General features: G+C 39.7%; 1 protein-coding gene across 12 annotated transcripts in view; it reads left to right on the forward strand.

Annotated features, from left to right (window-relative positions):
• The first annotated feature begins 1,994 nt into the window (after positions 1-1,994).
• The window catches only part of CCNH (cyclin H), a 45,765-nt gene continuing 28,977 nt past the window's right edge, over positions 1,995-18,782 (forward strand). For 9 of the 12 annotated variants that reach the window (XM_054715088.1, XM_054715090.1, XM_054715089.1 and 6 more), the window contains exons 1-5: positions 1,995-2,220; positions 4,478-4,600; positions 7,468-7,541; positions 8,737-8,947; positions 12,806-12,969. In XM_054715088.1, the coding sequence (XP_054571063.1) occupies positions 2,104-2,220; positions 4,478-4,600; positions 7,468-7,541; positions 8,737-8,947; positions 12,806-12,969 (689 nt within the window). In that variant the 5' untranslated portion in view covers positions 1,995-2,103. Of the gene's footprint in view, positions 2,221-3,820; positions 3,928-4,477; positions 4,601-7,467; positions 7,542-8,736; positions 8,948-12,805; positions 12,970-18,782 lie in introns of those variants that run through there. The other 3 variants (XM_054715097.1, XM_054715096.1, XM_054715098.1) reach the window with 3 other exon arrangements.

An 18,782-nucleotide genomic window follows, 5' to 3' on the forward strand; every position in this document is an offset into this window, starting at 1 on the left:
GCAATTTTACTCATACCCCTGTGAAAATCAAATTCTGTCATCTGTCCCAAATGCCCATTTTTATTTCCCTTTACATAAAACTAAAGGAGTTGTCAAATGCCTTTCAGAAAAACAAAATTTAAAAAATTGACATGGTATATATAACAGTCATGGGTCTAAGATTTTGTGCATACATTTGTTTATTTAAATAACTTCTTTATCTAAATCTATCTTTTGTAACTTTCTGGTTTTCATTTTCAGCCATTCTTTCCTATTGTACAATCTTTTCAGGCACTCACAAGCCATTGGATTCATAACTTGCATGTTCCTCCTTAACACAGTAAACAGTTGACATAAGTGGAACCATTTAAAATAGAACTAGGGCAGCCATTCCAGAGGAACTGCCTTGCACGACTTTTTCCTAAAACCTTTCAAATGTTTGAACTGGGCAAAATAACTCTTGGACTGGGCCAAACCAACTTTGTATTCCAAACACTGCTTGTGCAGCTAACAGGAAAGCATACATCCTGACTATGAGGACTGATTAAGGACAGTCTTTAGAATTAGCACCACCATGTATAGCTAAAAATGAACTTAGCTCATTAGCACCAATAGAAATTCATTTTTTTCTATTCAAGTAATTATTTCCCTTCCCTTTCTCATAAAAACCCCTTCACCCCATAATCAGAACATTATTTGGGTTTCTGCCTGAATCATTGCTGCCCTAATAGCTATACTTTGATCTCAAGCAAATGCTTGATGCCTGTCACTTTGCTTTTTATTTTTTAGGTTAACATCATCATATTTTCTTTATCCCTGTTCTCATTTTCTCTCTTCCCTCAGCCAATTTACTAGTCCAAGTATGGACACATGTTCAAGGAGTGTCTGGATCTCCAAAGTTATAAACTACAAGTGGTGTAAGTTATTTGAATTCAAATAACTCTGGCAAACTCTACCCTTAACTGCACCCACCTAAATGAAACAAAAAAAAAAAAAAGAAAAATTATTCCTTTATTAAGCCTCTAAAAACTTTTCCATAAAAAGCAGAGTTAGAAATATCCTGCCACCTCTTTTTAATTGTGTGGCCTTTTCAACATCTAAACTCTTTGTGTCTCATCATCTTTATCTGTTTTATATTTATTGTTGTTTTAAATTATGATTTGCTGTAGGTAAATCTCTTTCTCACCTGATGTATGATGCACAGGAGAATAGAGTGTGTCTAAATGGAGATACTAAAACAAAGGCTTTTGAAATCAATGTAAATTTTGTATCTCAAATGCAATTCTGAAAGTAGTAGTAACAAAAAAAAATTGTAAATCTCCTAAGTATTAACAGATAGCTTATTGTAAGATTTCCTGGGGGCAATAATAAAAGTGAGAATCTCAAGAAAACCCTAAAACTGGCTTTAAGAGATGGAAATGGAGGGAAAGAACTAGCAGAATCCAACCCAATCCAGCAGAAGGGAAAGGGAAAAGGCACAGAAAAGAATGGGTCCCATTAGTGGCAGAACAGTAAAAAACAGTTCTGCTTCTAGTCTTCCAACCGTGTTCCAGAGTCCCCCAGGCAGAGATTTGTGGCAGCGCCCCAGGCACGTTCTCGGAACCAAGACTGTTCCACCTGCCCCAACACCACTCCCACCTGACCGATAGGGCGAATTCCCAACTCCTTCAAGTCTTTGCTCAAAGTCACCTTCCCGTGTGGCCTGCTTAAAATATGACACCCTCCCGGGTCCTTTCCCCACTTCCGATTACCCGCTGTGAATTATTTATGTTAGCCTCTCCGTAGGCTCAATTGATATTCCTTTGGACACCCTGCCTGGCGCTTCTCCTTTAAATTTTGCCGGAGAGGGGCGGAGCCAGTGCCGGGGCTCTGGGAAAATAGGGGCACATGCGTAGGCCCCGCCCACTCACGTACAGGCGGTGGCCGGGCCGCGCGCGAGAGACGTTCTCCTCCGCACCGGAAGCGCGAGGGCGGACGGAGTCACCACGTGACCGTGACGTCACTGCGCCCGCGCCGGCCAGCCAGACGCCTTCAGCTGTCGTGGGTTAGGTGCTTCCCGTCCCGCCGTCGTGGCTTTTGGGGCCTTTTCCTCCAGCCTTCCTGGACCTGGTCTCAGGCTGCAGGATGTACCACAACAGTAGCCAGAAGCGGCACTGGACTTTCGCCAGCGAGGACCAGCTGGCGCGGCTGCGGGCCGACGCCAACCGCAAGTTCAAATGCAAGGCGGTGGCGAACGGGAAGGTGAGGTCGCGGACGGCTGCCGGCTCCCCTGGCCTCTAAACTCCTGAACCGCTGCGGGACCCCCGCCGCTCCTCCGCGGGGGCTCTCTGCACACCTCCCCTCTCCGGACCTCGCGGCGCGCGGTTACCTGTTTAGTAAACAGGCGAGCGTCCTGGCGCGGGCTGTAGGTACCGAGGCGGGCCACGCCGTTCCCGTGGCGGAGTGGCAGACGAGGAACCGGTAGCCTGGCGAAGAGGAGACTTTGCAGCACGTCAGCGTGGTGCGGGGCTAGGGCCTTCCACTTGTCAAGCTGGGATGTCGAGGAAGGCCTTTCCCAGTGACTGATGCAGGGAAGACGGGGCGAGGCCATTCCAGGCGGACAGAGCCGCCGGGGAAAAGCGGGAAGCCGGGAGTTGCCGGGCGGGGGTGCCTGGAATGCCCTCGGAAGGTCGAGTGGTGTAGCGGAAGCTAAGCATAGGTGCAGGGAAGGCTGGGGAAGGCAGGGCATTGGTAAGCGGAAATGAGGAGTTGGGACTTGATAATGCAGGGATTGAGAACTTTTGAAAGGTTTTCAGTGTCAAATTAACTTCCCTCCAGTTCTGTGCTAGAAAAAGTCCTCTAGCATCCTGGTGGTCAGTGGGTGGGACGGGGCAGAGGTTGGAGGCCGGGAGACAAGAGACCATTCTCACAAACCGATTGATTTAGGATTATGGCCTGCCAGCCAACTTCTTCCTATGATTAGCTCCCAGTCACGCTTCCGTTCAGTCTTTCCTCACAAGCACAAAGCCTCCCTCCAGCAAGTATTCGACGTCTCAGACCTGGAACTGAGATACTGTACTTGTTTACCTTTGTCACGTATTTCTTTCTAACTTTTAAGTTTGTGCTGCTCTGAGTCGTACTTAGTATGCACCATGCTATGTGCTAGGCACTGTTCTAAGCATTTAGCAAGTGTGAGCTCTTTTAATCCGCTGAGGTCGATGCTGTTATTTCCCTCCCCTGACAGCTGGGGAAACTCAGGTACAGAGCGTTTGAATAACTTCTCCAGGCTTTATTATTGCTAGTAAGTGGCAGAGCCAGGTTTTGAACCCAAAGAATTTAGTTCCAACATTCCGGCCCTAAACCACAATTACATGCTGTCTATAAAATTAGGGCCTGTGTTAGTTTCCTAGGGCTGCCATTAAAGAAAAAAAACAAAATTTTTATTTATTTATTTTACCACAAACTGGGTGCCTTAAAACAAGAGAAATTTATTGTTTCACAGTCTGGAGGCTAGAAGTCTGAGATCAAGGTGTTGGTCCATCGGTGTTCTCTGCAGCTTCTAGGAGGAGATTCTTCTTTTCCTCTTCCAGCTTCTGGTAACCTCAGGTGTTTTGTTTGTTTGTTTGTTTTTTTGCTCGTGGAAGCATAACACCAACCTCTACCTTCATCTTTACATAGTGTTCTCTCTGTGTCTGTATCTTCACATGTTAAGGGTGATAGTCATATTGAATTAGGAGCCGTTCTACTCCAGTATGATCTTACCTTAACTAATTACACCTGAAGAGACTATTTCTAAATAAGGTCAGATTCAGAGGTACAGGCCTATCTCAGTTTATTGAGCGTCACTTATTGTGCTTCACAGATGTTTTGGTTTTTTTTTACAAACTGAAGGCAAGACCCTCCACCTGCAAAAAGATTACTGTTTGCTTTATTGCGGTGGTCTGGAACTGAACTCGCAATGTCTCCGAGGTATGCCTGTATTGGGGGGTTAGGACTTCAATATATCTTATTTTGGTAGTTGTAATTAAACCAGTAACAGCAACTAATGGATATTTGTTGTGAAGTTGTATTTGTTAACCATCAAGTGTATCTTGTAGAGAGTTTACAAAGATGGATGAAAGGTAATGTTTTCAAAGTCAGAATTATCCTTGAGACACTTGATTTTATCTCAACCTGTGTGACTGAGAAAGGGGTCTTGAAAACTTTCCAACTATTAACAGTGTATATCTTTTTGATTTCACATACCTGTGAGCACATGCACACATACCATCAGGAATGCTTATACCTTAATGAAGCAAATGTCCAGCTGACACTCTGAGAAATTGTGAAATGATGGTATAGTTTTAGTTAATTAAATATTTTCCTAACGCTATTTTATGTAATATTTAACAATTTTATAAAGAGAAAATGAGATGTAGTGTATTTCCCTTTGGCTGGAGATATAAACTAATCTGGACAGGGAAAAATATTTTAAGAGCATTTAATTTACTGAACTTTTGTTGTAACTTTTGATCTAAAGGTTCTTCCAAATGATCCAGTCTTTCTTGAGCCTCATGAAGAATTGACACTGTGCAAATACTATGAGAAAAGATTATTGGAATTTTGTTCAGTGTTTAAGCCAGCAATGCCGAGGTCTGTGGTGGTAAGTTATGTTAGCGATGAAGTATAATGTCCTTTGGCTGACTTCTGAAATATGAACTCTTCTAAATTTGTAGCTCAATCCTGTATCCACTTTATTCAGGAATGCAACTTAGTTATATAAATATATAATTTATGTATTTAAGTTTTTGTCACGTTATATATTTTTCAATAACTGTCTTAAATTATGAATTCCTATATTATATCTTATAAAGTGTTTCAAGGCTAATTTCATAGCCAGAAGAATTTTGAGGTCTTCTAGATAAGCCATGACATCCTCATTTTATAAAGAAAGAAAAAATTAAACTATTTTCCCTCCAGATCCTCAGTAGAACTAGGACCAGAACATAGACTAGTGCTTTTTCATCTGTGTCACAGAAATACCTTAGAAATAATGCAGTTATTCATATTTTTAATCAAAAGATCCCTAGCTGAAGCTCATGCCATAAGGAATTTTTAAACCTGATTTATAGAAGCTGGATATTTTCTTTGGGTGAAAAATTGTCTTGTGATGTTTCAGATACATGATTCTGAGGACCCCATTTGTGTGTAGGTGTGTGCTTACTGTGATAGGGCAGTGGTGAGGAGAAACAGGTAGTTTGAATTTTTTGGCTATATGGGTTTACATATACTGTACATGTAATTGTTCCTATTTTGTGTATTATTTTTTATAGAAGTTAAGCTGAGATTAAAAAGCTGAAAGATACAGAAAAAAAGAGGAAGGAGTATAAAATATTTTTTCCTTATTAACCCACAGATTTGTCGTGAAGATCAAATATGCAAGTCTCTTAATTGAATGTATATCTTAAGTTTTGAAGTCATACAGAGTGAATATCTTAGGACACAGTAGGGAATAACCCCCTAGGAAATAATCTCCATTTTTATAGTTGAAAAAATTGAACTTTATTGAACATATTAAGTCTTGAAGTATTCGTAGTGTCTTCTTAGTTTACTAGATCTTAAACAGAGAGATCAAAGATTCAGGAAGAATTTTAGATATACTTGATTAGCTTCTATCTCCAGATTTAGTTCTTTTCTGATAAAGAGAATTATATCATGAAGTTGTAGGTTTAAGTGATCTTTTCAACTGAAGAAACTGAGTCCTTGAATGAACAACTTTGTGGAATTTGTCTTTATACAATACTGGAGTCCTGGTGAACGAATTCGTGCAGGAGTGGGGGCCGGTTGGGGGTGGGGCTGGCTGGGGGAGGGGCTGTGGGCAGACAGGCCGGCAGGAGGTGGAGGGAGAGGGGGGAGGGGCCGGCCCCCAATCTGGCTGGTTGGCCAGCCGCAGTGCACATCATAGCAACCGGTCTGACGGTTGCTTGGCTTTTATATATATAGATGCTTATTTATAATTGATTAAGAATTTTGTTTTTTGTTTCACATAAAATATATAAAAGGAAATATTCCTTTTTTCTATCATGAAATAGATGAATGTTTATTTCATTGATTCTAGCCATATGACATAGTGGTTAAAAGTACAGGCAAGTCTTTGTTGAATCCAGCCCTGTCCCTTATTAAGATGTGTGACCTTGAACAAGTTAGTTAACTCGTTGATACTCCGTTTTCTCTGTAGAGTGAAGATAGCAATGTTTCATCAGCTGTTGTAAGGTTTAAGTAAGATGGTAGTTTTGTGTGTGGCACAGAGCCTGGCACATGCTTGTAGTCAGTAAACAGTAGGTGCTGCTTCTACTGTTTGGTTTGGTAGCAGCAACCATGGTTAATATCACAGATCTGGAGTAGATTTAGAGAGAAGGCTTATTGCCCCAACTGTATTATACTTAATATATTTTTTTTAATATATTTTATTGATTTTTCACAGAGAGGAAGGGAGAGGGATAGAGAGCTAGAAACATCGATGAGAGAGAGACATCGACCAGCTGCCTTCTGCACACCCCCCACCGGGGGATGTGCCCACAACCAATGTACATGCCCTTGACCGGAATCGAACCTGGGACCTTCCAGTCCGCAGACCGATGCTCTATCCACTGAGCCAAACCGGTTTCGGCTAAACTTAATATTTTTAAATTGACTGGTTAACCTGTGAACATTATTATTTTTCTTCCTTAAATTTTTCTAAATTGGGCCACTTATTAATCTGAATTCTAAAATAATCACAACATTTTTTAATAAGCCAATAACCATAGGAAGGATAACCCAGGGTGGGTGGTAAAGGACAGCAAAGTCTTGGCTCTGGTGTTTCTGTAACATTTCATCACAATTATTTTGCTTAAAGAAGAATTAAGGTTTGATATTTTGTATGAATAACTTTAAAAAAATTTAAGGTAAATTTATTGAGTTGACATTGGTTAATAAAATCATGTAGGTTTCAAGTGATACATTTCTATGATACATGATCTGTATATTGCATTGTGTGCCTACCACCCATAGTCATATCATCTTCTGTTACCGTTTGACCCCCTTTATCCTTTACTAACCCTCACCTCCCTTCCTTCTGGTAACTACCCTACTGCTGTCTGTGTCTATGAGTTTCAGTTGTATATCCCACATATGAGTGAAATCATGTGGTTCTTAGCTTTTTCTGACTGATTTCGCGTAGCATAATATTCTCAAGGTCCATCCATGTTGTTGCAAATGGCAGTATTTCATCTTTTCTTATGGCTAAGTAGTATTTCATAGTATATCTGTATTGTATCTTCTCTATCCAATCCTATTGAAGGACGCTGGTTGTTCCCATGTCTTGGCCACCATGAATATGCTGCAATAAAGATAGGGGTGCATAGCTTTGCAAATAAATGTTTTCAAAGAAACTTTTGACAAATAAGTTTTATTTTTTTAAAACTAAATTTAACATGTAATGTATGTGTGAATAGATTCTGATAATATATATATTTTTTCTAACCTTAGGGTACAGCTTGTATGTATTTCAAGCGTTTTTATCTCAATAACTCAGTAATGGAATATCACCCCCGGATAATAATGTGAGTATAAGTCTGTCTAATTTATTGATTTTTATTTAACAAGACCTTTATACCACTTGACTGTGTGTGTGTGTGAAAATTACTTCCTAGTAAAGGGTAATTTAGACTTGCATTCTATTCTGAACTTAAGATCCCTGAGCATACTTCTTATGTATCTGTAACACTTCCCTGTAATACTGATGGCTTCTGAACTTTAACTTGTCCATATTCAAATTGTGTTGTTTTTTTCCAAGCTAGCTTCCCTAATACTCCTTTCTGTTAGTGGCACCTTTCTTCTCCTAGTTGCTGAGTGAGAATCATTAGTGGTAACTCCTGTCTTTCTACATCCAGTTAGTTTACAAATCCTATAGGTCCATATAGGATTCATTCAAACTGAACAAAGGTCTTTGTGTTTCTGTACTCTGCTGAGCACTATGCTTATCATTAAAGGTAAAATTGAAAATAGTATGAGACTCATCAAAGAGCATGCTGTCAATCGCATTATCCCTGTTTGTTTGTTTTCTCCTTTTTATTCCCATTCTACCAATCTAGATCAAGCCCTTGTTACTTCCAATCTTGATTTTTGTGGTAATTTTATTACTAGTTATGAGAGTTGCATAGGTTTGTTTGGAAGTTAATAATCCCCTATTTAAATACCCTTGGAGACTTCCACTGATAAGCCTTCCACAAAGATAGCTCTTTAACCTGCCTTTTATCCCATGCTCATATGAGTACATGTGTGTACTATTGTATATTTTTCTCTTCCATCTGTTATTTCATGATAAAAAGTACTCCTATTCCTCAGTTACTTTGTTCTTCCAGATATTTAGGTTGAACTATATGAAATTGCCAGTAAGTCAGTAATGGTTGAATGCAGTGGCAGTATTACACAATTTAACCTAATTTTATAGTCTCCTATGTATTTAAAACTTTAAACAAAACTCACTCTCTCTCTCTCTCTCTTTCTCTCTCTCTTTCCATATATATATATTATATACATATACATATATCCTGTAATGCCTACTATAGTCACTTGTGAATATTAGTCAATTTTAGAATGTAGTTTTAGAAATAAAGTATTTACATATTTTTCAAAATATATACATATCCCTGGTTATGTATGTGAGAGAGAAAATTACTTCCTTGTAAAGAGTAATTTAGACTTGCATTCTATTCTGAATTTAAAATCCCTCATATTCCTTATATTTTCCTCTAGGCTCACTTGTGCATTTTTGGCCTGCAAAGTGGATGAATTCAATGTATCTAGTCTACAATTTGTTGGAAATTTGCGGGAGAGCCCTCTTGGACAGGAGAAGACACTTGAACAGATTTTGGAATATGAACTGCTTCTTATACAGCAACTTAATTTCCACCTTATTGTCCACAATCCTTATAGACCATTTGAAGGCTTTCTCATTGATTTAAAGGTAAATCTTGATTTAAATCTTAATCTTGATATAAAGTAAACTAGTAAAGTGTACTCCTTTGCTTTGTTCTATAAGCAAAAGAATCCAAAATTTTATTATAACTTTTAATTATCTTAATTGTTAAAACGGGCTCAGTTAAAAGTGAGTGTGGCCTGGACTTCTACGGCAGTAGTTCTCAAACTTCAGTGTACATCAGGAATCACCTGAAGGGCTTGTTAACTCCTTGTTGGGCTGCAATTCCAGAGCTTCTGATTTGGTAGATCAGCAAATACTGATTCAGGGGTCATAAGGAGGACCATTGTGAATTTAGAGTAATGCTTTTAAAACTTAAGATAACTCTTATAACTCTGAAGTATACTGTCATAGATCTGATTTAAAGAACCTTAAAAATAATTCTTAATTTTAAACTAGAAAATTGTTAAGTGACTTCTAGTTTTAGTGCATTGTGAACTGGAATCAATATATAGGCATAAAAAATGTAAGTAAATAATATCGACAAAAATGTCTTAAGTTATTTTGTTTTGACCCCGAAAGAGGACTTGGATAGTCAACATAAAGTCAAACAAGAATCAGAAACTGGTTCATTCATCTCATTTAAAAGGTGAAATTTGAGTACCTTCTATATGCCAAACATTGTCCTTGATGATGAAGCCAGGAACAGCCTCAACATTTATACACCTTACCATCTAATGGGAAAAATAATCATATATTCATTGTGCTCAGTGTTACAGAGAGGAAAATACAGGCTATGTTTGAAGGAGTTAGCAGATTGAGAGGAAGGGAAGCTAGTTCTGAGAAAGTGTCATTTTAAGGTGAAGTTCAAAAAAAATAAATAAAAATAAAGTTCAGCTCTGGCTAGTGTTTCTCAGTGGTTAGAGCATCAGTCCATGCACTGGAGGGTCTCAGGTTCAATTCCTGTTCAAGGGCACGTACCTTGGTTGTGGGTTTGCTCCCCAACCCTGGTAGGGGAGTGTGTGGGAGGCATCCAGTCCTTGTGTCTCTCTCACATTGATGTTTCACTCCCCCCTCTCCCTCCACTCTTTCTGAAAAGCAATGGTGGGGGGAAAGTGAAGTTCATAGCGTGAGGAGGAATTTGGTAGTGAAAGAGCATCCCAATAGGACTTCTCCAGTCGAAGGCCCGGATTCAAGAACCATGGTGCATTAAAGAACCTAAGCAGCTTAGAGATAGAGGGGAAGACTGCCACAGAGTGCTGCCTGAGTGGAAGGCAGAGAGAGCCAAGACTGGAAGTGATGTTAAGGGTTTTGAATAGAGCAGGGGTAAGCCAGTGAAAGGTTAAGTCTGGAGAGGGTCAAATTAAGTTTATACCTTTAAATAAATCACATTTGCAAATTCATGCATCAGTGTACATCTTATACTTATTGCACATCTGTATGTGTCATGGTAATGTGGAGAATGTATTAGAATGGATGAAAGGATACCAGTTACTATCCTGTTAGTTCGACTCATGTAGCAGCAGGGGGTAGAGAGCGCTTAATGGATGTCAGAGATAGTAAGCAGAATCAGTAGACCTTGAGGTTTAATTACATAAAGAGAGTGAGGACAGGTGAGGACCCCCACCCCCAGGGAGGGGGGTTCTGCGGAGGGATGGGGGGGTTGATGAAATTGGTATGAAACCTGCTGAATTTCCATCGGCTGCAACACATCCAGGGTGGGTAGTCATTTGTATCTGGAGGTAAGAGAAATGGCTAAACTCGGACGGACATCATTGCCCCAGGAACACAGAAAGTGGAAAATTTAAATGAGGATCATTTAAAGAGTAGGTAGAGAAATATACGAATCTAGAAAGAAGACTGAAAAATACCCAGCGAGGTAGGACTTTCTAGAAAAGTAAAAGGAAGTAGAAAACTTGTAGAAGATGAATATGAGCAACTCCCCAATCCCACTCAGAATTTAGGTAGAGTAAAAGTACTAGTAGATGGTTACCACTTCCTGGATTTAGTGCCAGAAAAGTGATCTTGGTGAAAGTGGTCTCTGGCGGGTATGGAAGGAGAAAGCAGATTGGAGCCATTTGGGGAGTAAGTAACTGAACAAACAATTATTTGTAACTTGGATTAGACAGCTTGTCTTTGAAGTGGAAGAAGAAGATGGGATTATTGAGAAGATGAGGGAACTGCTAGAAAGAGAGGAACGGGACAGCTTTCTGGGTTGTTGTTTTTTTGTGTGGAAGAAACTGATGTGGGGAGCTGGTAATGAGAGAAAGCTTAAACGGAAAGGTGGAAAAATCTGTAGCTCAAGTTTCTCTTTGGAGTAAGGTAGAAGGGGCTGCCGTGGGTTTCAAAGCAAAGTACAAGGACTGGCCTTAGAACAATCGCTCTTTTAAGGCAGGGGAGAGGAAAACATAGTGTTATGCCTGGAAATTTGCTAGTGGCAGGACACAAGAGTTTCTTTGTTAAGAGCAGATATCATTTTCTATGAGTGATAGAGTTTCTGAGAATTATTAAAGACATTGAGAGAGATGGAGAATGTTTAACATAGACACTGAAAAATAGAACATATTTTCTATGGAACATTATAGGTAGGCAGTGTTGAGAGCCTTGCTAAGATAAGGGAACCTAAATTTATTATAATAATACCAGATCTCTTAGTTATAATGTTTTCTGTAGCAGCACCAGAAATCTGGGTATGATTGCAAAACAGAAGGTTTGTTGAACTTACCTGTTGAACTTTTGCCAGAAATGTGTTGGCAACATATGGTGCAGGGAAATAAGGACCAGAAAACACGGTTGAGTAGGAACAAGTAGAGAGATGGAGACCAAAAGTTCTAAGGAGGAAGTCAAAGAATAGCTATGAAATAATTGATCAAATGTATTGAGAAAAGTGGAATGTCAACGGTTAGACATTTTGGGATAATGACTACACCTGGGTGTGACTACACAATTGTATCTGATTGTGTGTGTGTGTGTGTGTGTGTGTGTGTGTGAATCCTCACCTGAGGATTTTTTTCCATTGATTTTTAGAGAGAGTTGAAGGAAGGAGGAGAGACAGAGAGAGAAACATTGATGTGAGAGAGACACATCGATTGGTTGCCTCCCATATGCACCCTGATCCAGGGCCAGGGATGGAGCCTGCACCTGAGGTACGTGGCCTTGACCGTAATTGAACCCACGGCCCTTCAGTCCGAGGACCGACCTGTAACTACTGCACAAAACAGGCCAAGGCTGTATCTGATTTTTTGTTTCAGATTATAGAAAAGATTTCTTACTGCTTTTGGAGCTGATTGTGGGTATCTGTAGTAAATCCAAGGATTTAGGGCTCATGTTAAAGGAAAGAATTGTTAGGAAATATGGGAACTTTCATATTTCTTAGGCATATTCTAAAAATAATTCTGTAATTAAACCAAGATTTATTTCCATTTGCTTCCTTCCAGAAGTAAATGTTAAGTAGAGGAATTTCAAATCAAAATGAGGTGGTGCTTTGGTTCCTAAATAATGTCTTACATCTGAATCACCTGGATTACCTGGGAAGTGTTTACCTGGAAGTATGTATTTCTTGGGTCAACTTCAGACCCAATGGAATTTCTAAGAGCCTCCTTTCCCATACTTCCTCTTGTGGAAAAGGACAAAGAGAGGGATTAACATAAATCAGAATTGCCAAGTAGTATGCTGGGAACTTGAGTTGTATTATTTTAAAGCATTTATTTCTTACTTAACTGCACTTTCAGTACATTCTAATGGGGAGTACGAAGTAACCTTACATGGAAAGATTGTTCTTACTAGAGTATAGAAAAAAGAGTTTTATAAAAGCATCCTGTGTTAATTTCTGGTTAATGTGAATATTTTGAACTGTCACTCCGTTAAACCCTCATAAGTAGTAACATTTGCAAACTTTCTTTCTAGACTCGCTATCCCATGTTGGAGAACCCTGAGGTTTTGAGGAAAACAGCAGATGACTTTCTTAACAGAGTTGCGCTGACGGATGCTTACCTTTTATACACACCTTCTCAAATCGCCCTGACTGCCATTTTATCTAGTGCTTCTAGAGCAGGAATTACTATGGAAAGGTACTAATTTGTGTTTTAACTTAGATCATTCCGTCACTCAGTGTATTCCCTACTGCAGTGGTCGGCAAACTCATTCGTCAACAGAGCCAAATATCAACAGTACAACAATTGGAAATTTTTTTGAGCCGAAAACTGACTTCTGCGCATGGGCCACGAAGTTTCAGTCGCACTGTACGTGCTCGCCCGCACGTGGTATTTTGTGGAAGAGCCACACTCAAGGGGCCAAAGAGCCGCATGTGGCTCATGAGCCACAGTTTGCCGACCACTGCCCTACTGGAATCTGAGTTTTTAAGTAAGGTTCATTTTGTGAATACAGTCCTATATATCCTATGGCTGGAAGGGTTAGGGCAACTGAGGGAAGAAATGAAATCACTTTTTAAGGAAATCTTTAAAAATCGAGTATGATATTTTTGCGCTAATAGGATTCGTTTATGACTAAAGAAGATGTAAATCAGGTGATCTTCAAAAGACTGATATGGCTATCAGTATATGGCAAATTTAGAAGTTTGTGAGCTAGTGATCAACATGAGTGCCCAAAATATGTCTGCCTTGATTTATCATTATTCTCCTGCTATGGAGCATGTGTGGCATATGGAATTTAGTAAAGATTTATTGAATGAATAATACTTTAAAGAAGGTCCAAATGAATTGCAATTCAGTTGTAAATAGTAATAGTTAATGCATAAATGCACAGTGAGAACGAGGTTCTATGATAAGCACTTTACATAAATTGAATTCACTTGATTCTTATAAAAATATCTTCAGTACAGGTTAATTAAATATTATACCTGTATTATTTATATTTATAACTCCAGCACAGTCTGACAGCAAACTCAACTTTTTAAACTTTCATATTAAATTTTTTTAAGATCTTTGAAGTTCTGGTTTATTTTAATTCTTGAAATAGCTGAGGAAGGTGTTCTACATGTCATCCCTCATCCCTAATTTCAAAATCCATTGACATGGGGCAGCAGACATTGATTTAGTCTTTATTTAACTTAACGGGAAAATGTTTTCTTGTGGAATATTAACATTACTAATTACAGAATACTGCCCCAGACATCATTGGAGTACATAGTTTGCATTCATAGTATTCCACCAGGTTACTTTTAATTTCAAAACAAAATCCAAGATAAGGATTTGTGGGCTTACATTTTGCTTAATTTATTATATGCCTCTTCTCTACAAATACAGCTTACCAACTGTATATAAATACATACATTTAATCCCAAAGTGATTTATACATCTACCTAATTACTTAAGCAAGCCTTTATTGAGTGCCTAAACTGTACTATACTTTAGGAATGTAATAATAATCTGTAAATCCTTGACTTAATTAAAAAAGGTATTCTATAAATACTTCTCTCTTTTCCATGTCCAGCGCTGCTAGAGAGCGGTCCAGTTCCTGAGTAGGGGTGGCTGAGGATTGAGAAAATGAAAGAAAGAGACAGACACAGAGATAGAAGGAAAAAGCTGGGGCCAGGTGGGACAGCTGTCCTCTGTTGGAGAGACAGAGACCCAGAGCCCATACATAACAAGATTAACATGTATACAAATGTTCTTGTTTTAGCAACACTTGCTGCACCTCCCACAGCTCATTAGCTACTTAGGAAGGAATTAGGGAGGGCTACAAGGTCAGGCTTAACTATGCTAGGAGAGGGAGAGCTCTGCCCTCCAGGCTGGGACTTGTTTGTGGCCCTGCCACAGGTCAGCCTGAGGCTTGATCCTAAAGCTGCCCCCTACAGTATTCATGCAAATAATTTGTATCAGTGGAGTTCAGGTATGAGGCTTTCAGTCTCGAAGCCTCTTTTCTAGAATTCAGATAATCAAATGTTTGATTAATCTGCTTATGTATCATATAGAGAGTACATGCATATTTTTCAGCGGTGAAATTTTTCTTAGAATTTTTTTATGTGTTCTTTTTCTGTGCAAAAACTTTTTAGTTTGCAGTAGTTCCATTTGTTTATTTTTTGTTTTCCTTGCCTGAGGAGACTTACTAAGATTGATGTACAAAAGTTTATTGCCATTGTTTTTATCTAGGAGTTTTATGGTTTCAGGTCTTACGTTTAGTCTTGAACCATTTTGAGTTTATTTTTCTATATGGTCTAAGAAAGTGGTCTAGTTTTATTTTCTTTTGCATGTATCTGTCCAGTTTTCCCAACACAATTTATTGAAGAGACTGTCTTTACCCCATTATATATTCTTGTCTCCTTTGTCCATATAGGCATGGACTTATTTCTAGACTGTACTCTCTATTGTGTTTTATTGATGTACACATGCTGTTTTTATTACTATAGCCTTGTAGTATAGTTTGATATCAGGTAGCATGAGACGTCCAACTTTGTAGTTTTTTGTCAAGATTGCTTGGCTATTTGGGGTCTTTTGTGGTTCCATATAAATTTTAGAATCATTTGTATGAATTCTGTGAAAATTGCCAGCACAATAATCTCTAGGTCCATGGTTGGCAAACTGCAGCTCGTGAGTCACATGCGGCTCTTTGGCCCCTTGAGTGTGGCTCTTCCACAAAATACCACAGCCTGGGCGAGTCTAATTTTGAAGAAGTGGTGTTAGAAGTTTAAGTGTAAAAAATTTGGCTCTCAAAAGTAATTTCAATCGTTGTACTGTTGATATTTGGCTCTGTTGACTAATGAGTTGTTCATCTTTGTTGTGGCAAATGGCGAGATTTCATTCTTTTTTATGGCTGAGTCATCTTTCATTGTACAAGGTGAGGCAAAAGTAGGTTTACAGTGGTGGGTATGCAAAACACAGTGTATTGTATTATTTTTTTGTTTTACATATGAACAACTGTAACCTACTTTTGCCCCAACCTGTATAAATGCATCACTTCTTTATTCATTCATCTATTGATGGACACTTAAGTTGCTTTCATATCTTGGCTTTTATAAGTAAATAAGAGACCTAGTGCAAGGATTCATGCACTGGTGAGGTCCCTTGGCCTGGCCTGTGGGGATTGGGCCAAAACTGGCTCACCGACATCCCTCGAGGGGTCCCAGATTGGGAGAGGGCGGTTCTCGGGTGACGCATCCCGAAATTAGGCTCCCTCCTCTCTGGTTCCGGGTGCGTCACCTGAGAACCGCAGCTGCCAAGTCACTACAGCTCGACAGTGCCTGTGTTGAGCGTCTGCCCCCTAGTGGTCAGTGCACATCATAGCTACCGGTCAGACAGTTGCTTAGGCTTTTATATATATATAGGTGCTACAATGAACATATGGGTGCATATGTCTTTTCGATTTAGTGTTTTGAGTTTCTCCAGATAAATATCCAGGTGTGGAATTACTGGGTCCTTCTTTGTGTCTCGTTATATATATTGCCTTTGTTTTAGGGGCTATTTTGTCTGATATGAATATTGCTGACACAGTTTTTTTTTTTTCCCTTTCCTTTTTCATGAAACGTCTTTTTCTATCCTTTTACTTTCAGTCTGTATATTTCTCTCTATCGGAAGTGAGTCTTTTGTAGATGGTTCATGTAATGGTCTTATTTTCATATCCATTCAGCTAGCCATTCAATCAGTCTTTTGATTGGAGCACTTAATCCATTTGCATTTAAAGTAATTGTTGATATGTATGTATTTATTACCAGTTTATTTATATTTTTGATCGTCTTAAAGATGATACTTTAACATAGCTTGCAATACTGGTTTAGTTGTGATGAATTCCTTTAGTTTTTTCTTGTCTGGGAAGCTCTTTATCTGTCTATCTGTCCTTTGATTCTAAATGATAGCTTTGTTGGGTAGAGTAATCTTGGTTGTAGGTCCCTGCTTTTCATCACTTTGACTATTTTATGCCAATGTCTTTTGGCCTGCAAAAATTTCGTTGAGAAATTAGCTTACAGTCTTATGGGAGCTCCCTTGTATGTAACTTAACTGCTTTTTTCTTGCTGCTTTTAAAATTTTTCCTTTGTCTTTGACCTTTGGAATATTAATTAGATGTGTCTTGGTGTGGACCTCTTTGTGTTCATCTTGTTTGGGACTCTATGCTTCTTGGACTTAGGAGTTTTTTTTCTTCACCAGATTAGGGAAGTTTTGTCATTATCAAATAGGGTCTCAGTCCCTTGCTTTTTCTCTTCTCCTCCTGGTACCTATAAGATGAGGGTATTATTACACTTGGTATTGTCCCAGAGGTCCCTTAAACTATTCTCTCTTTTTTTAAATTCTCTTTCTGCTGCTCTGAATGGGTGTTTTCTGCTACCTTATCTTCCTAGTCACTGATTTGATCCTCTCTTCATCTAATCTGCTGTTGATTCCTTCTGGTATATTCTTCCTTTCAGTTGTTAGGTTCTTCATTTCTTACTGTTCTTTTTTATGGTTTCTGTGTCCTTTTTTATGCTGCTGAAATTCTCACTGCATCCCATAAGCATTTTTATAACCATTGTTTTGAACTCTGTAATTGGTAGTTTGCTTGCTTCTGTTTTATTTAATTCTTTTTTCTGGAGATTTCTCCCATTTTATTTGGGACATGTGTCTTTGTCTCTACCATTTTGGCTGCATCTCTGTGTTTGTTTCTATGTATTTAGGTAGATCTACTGGTATGGTGGCCTTATGTAGTAGGTGTCCTGTAGGGACCAGTGGCGCAGCCTCTCTGGTCCCCTGAGCTGGGTGCTCCAAGTGCGACCCCATGCGAGTTGTGTACACCCTCCTATTGTAGTTGAGCCTTGATTGCTGTTGGTTTGTTGGATCAACCCCCAGGCCAATTAGCAACTACAGGGTTGGAGCTGCTATGCAGGGGCTGACCCTACACAGCAGAACTTGCTTCAGCAGAGAGCTCTGCCAGCAGTGTCTACCCCTTGAGTGTGTCACTGTGGAGTAGTCAGGTGATACTTCAACATGGTCTGAAGCTAGCTACCATGTTGCACTGTCTCTGGGGCCTCCCAGAATGTATAGGCCATGGTCAGCTACCATCTGTGTTCTGCCCAAGGCCACCCAGCATGAGCGACAAAATGATAAGTAGATGATGGTTGCTTGTGCTGGGCTTGGAGTTGCCCAGTAGAGGCCAGGCTGTGAACTTAGTCCGGCTGCTAGTGCCCACTTAGCAAGAGGTAAGCAGCATGCTGAGGCCAGATGTTGCTTGTTTGGAGTTTGTGAACCTTTGAGAGAATATAGGAAAGTTCAGATCATAAGCCAGGACTGGATGTGTACATGGAAAAGCCACTGGAAGTAGATTGGGTGGGTCAACAAGTAGGGTGGGGCAGGTCTCAGGAAATTTCCAGGGCACAAACAGGTTGATGGAGACTCAGATGTGGTGCCTGTCTGCATCTGCAGGGGGAGGGCTCAGCAAAGGAGCAATAGCCTCTGCCAGCACTCTGTGTGGGAGAAAGCTAACCTCCAGCCCTTGCCCCAAAGCCAGACAATTCAGTTCCTTCTTGAATGTCTATGGTGCCTTTCCAACTGCTGCCCCAGTGCTGGATCTTAGGGAGTAAGTCCATACATGAGCCCTTTAAGAGGATAACCTGGGACTCCGGCAGCCCTCCCTCTTACTCAACCACAATCTCCCACTTTTCACAACCAGAAGTTATTGGGTCTTCTCTTCCCAAGACTAGGATTCTGGGCTGGGGAGCCTAGTGTGAGGCTGGGACTCAACTCCTACGGGGACCTCCACAGCCAAGATATATGCCTTGTGATTTTTAATCACCACACATGGGTGTAGACCACTCTGTTCTGCATATCCGCCCCTCCTACCAATCTCAAGGTGGCTTCTTCTTTATATCCTTAGTTATAGGACTTATGTTCAGCTAGATTTCACATGGTTTTCAATGATGGTTGTTCTGTAGTTGTAATTTTAATGTGGTTTTGGGAGG

Source organism: Eptesicus fuscus, chromosome 4 (assembly GCF_027574615.1).
Source record: "Eptesicus fuscus isolate TK198812 chromosome 4, DD_ASM_mEF_20220401, whole genome shotgun sequence".
NCBI lineage: Eukaryota > Metazoa > Chordata > Mammalia > Chiroptera > Vespertilionidae > Eptesicus > Eptesicus fuscus.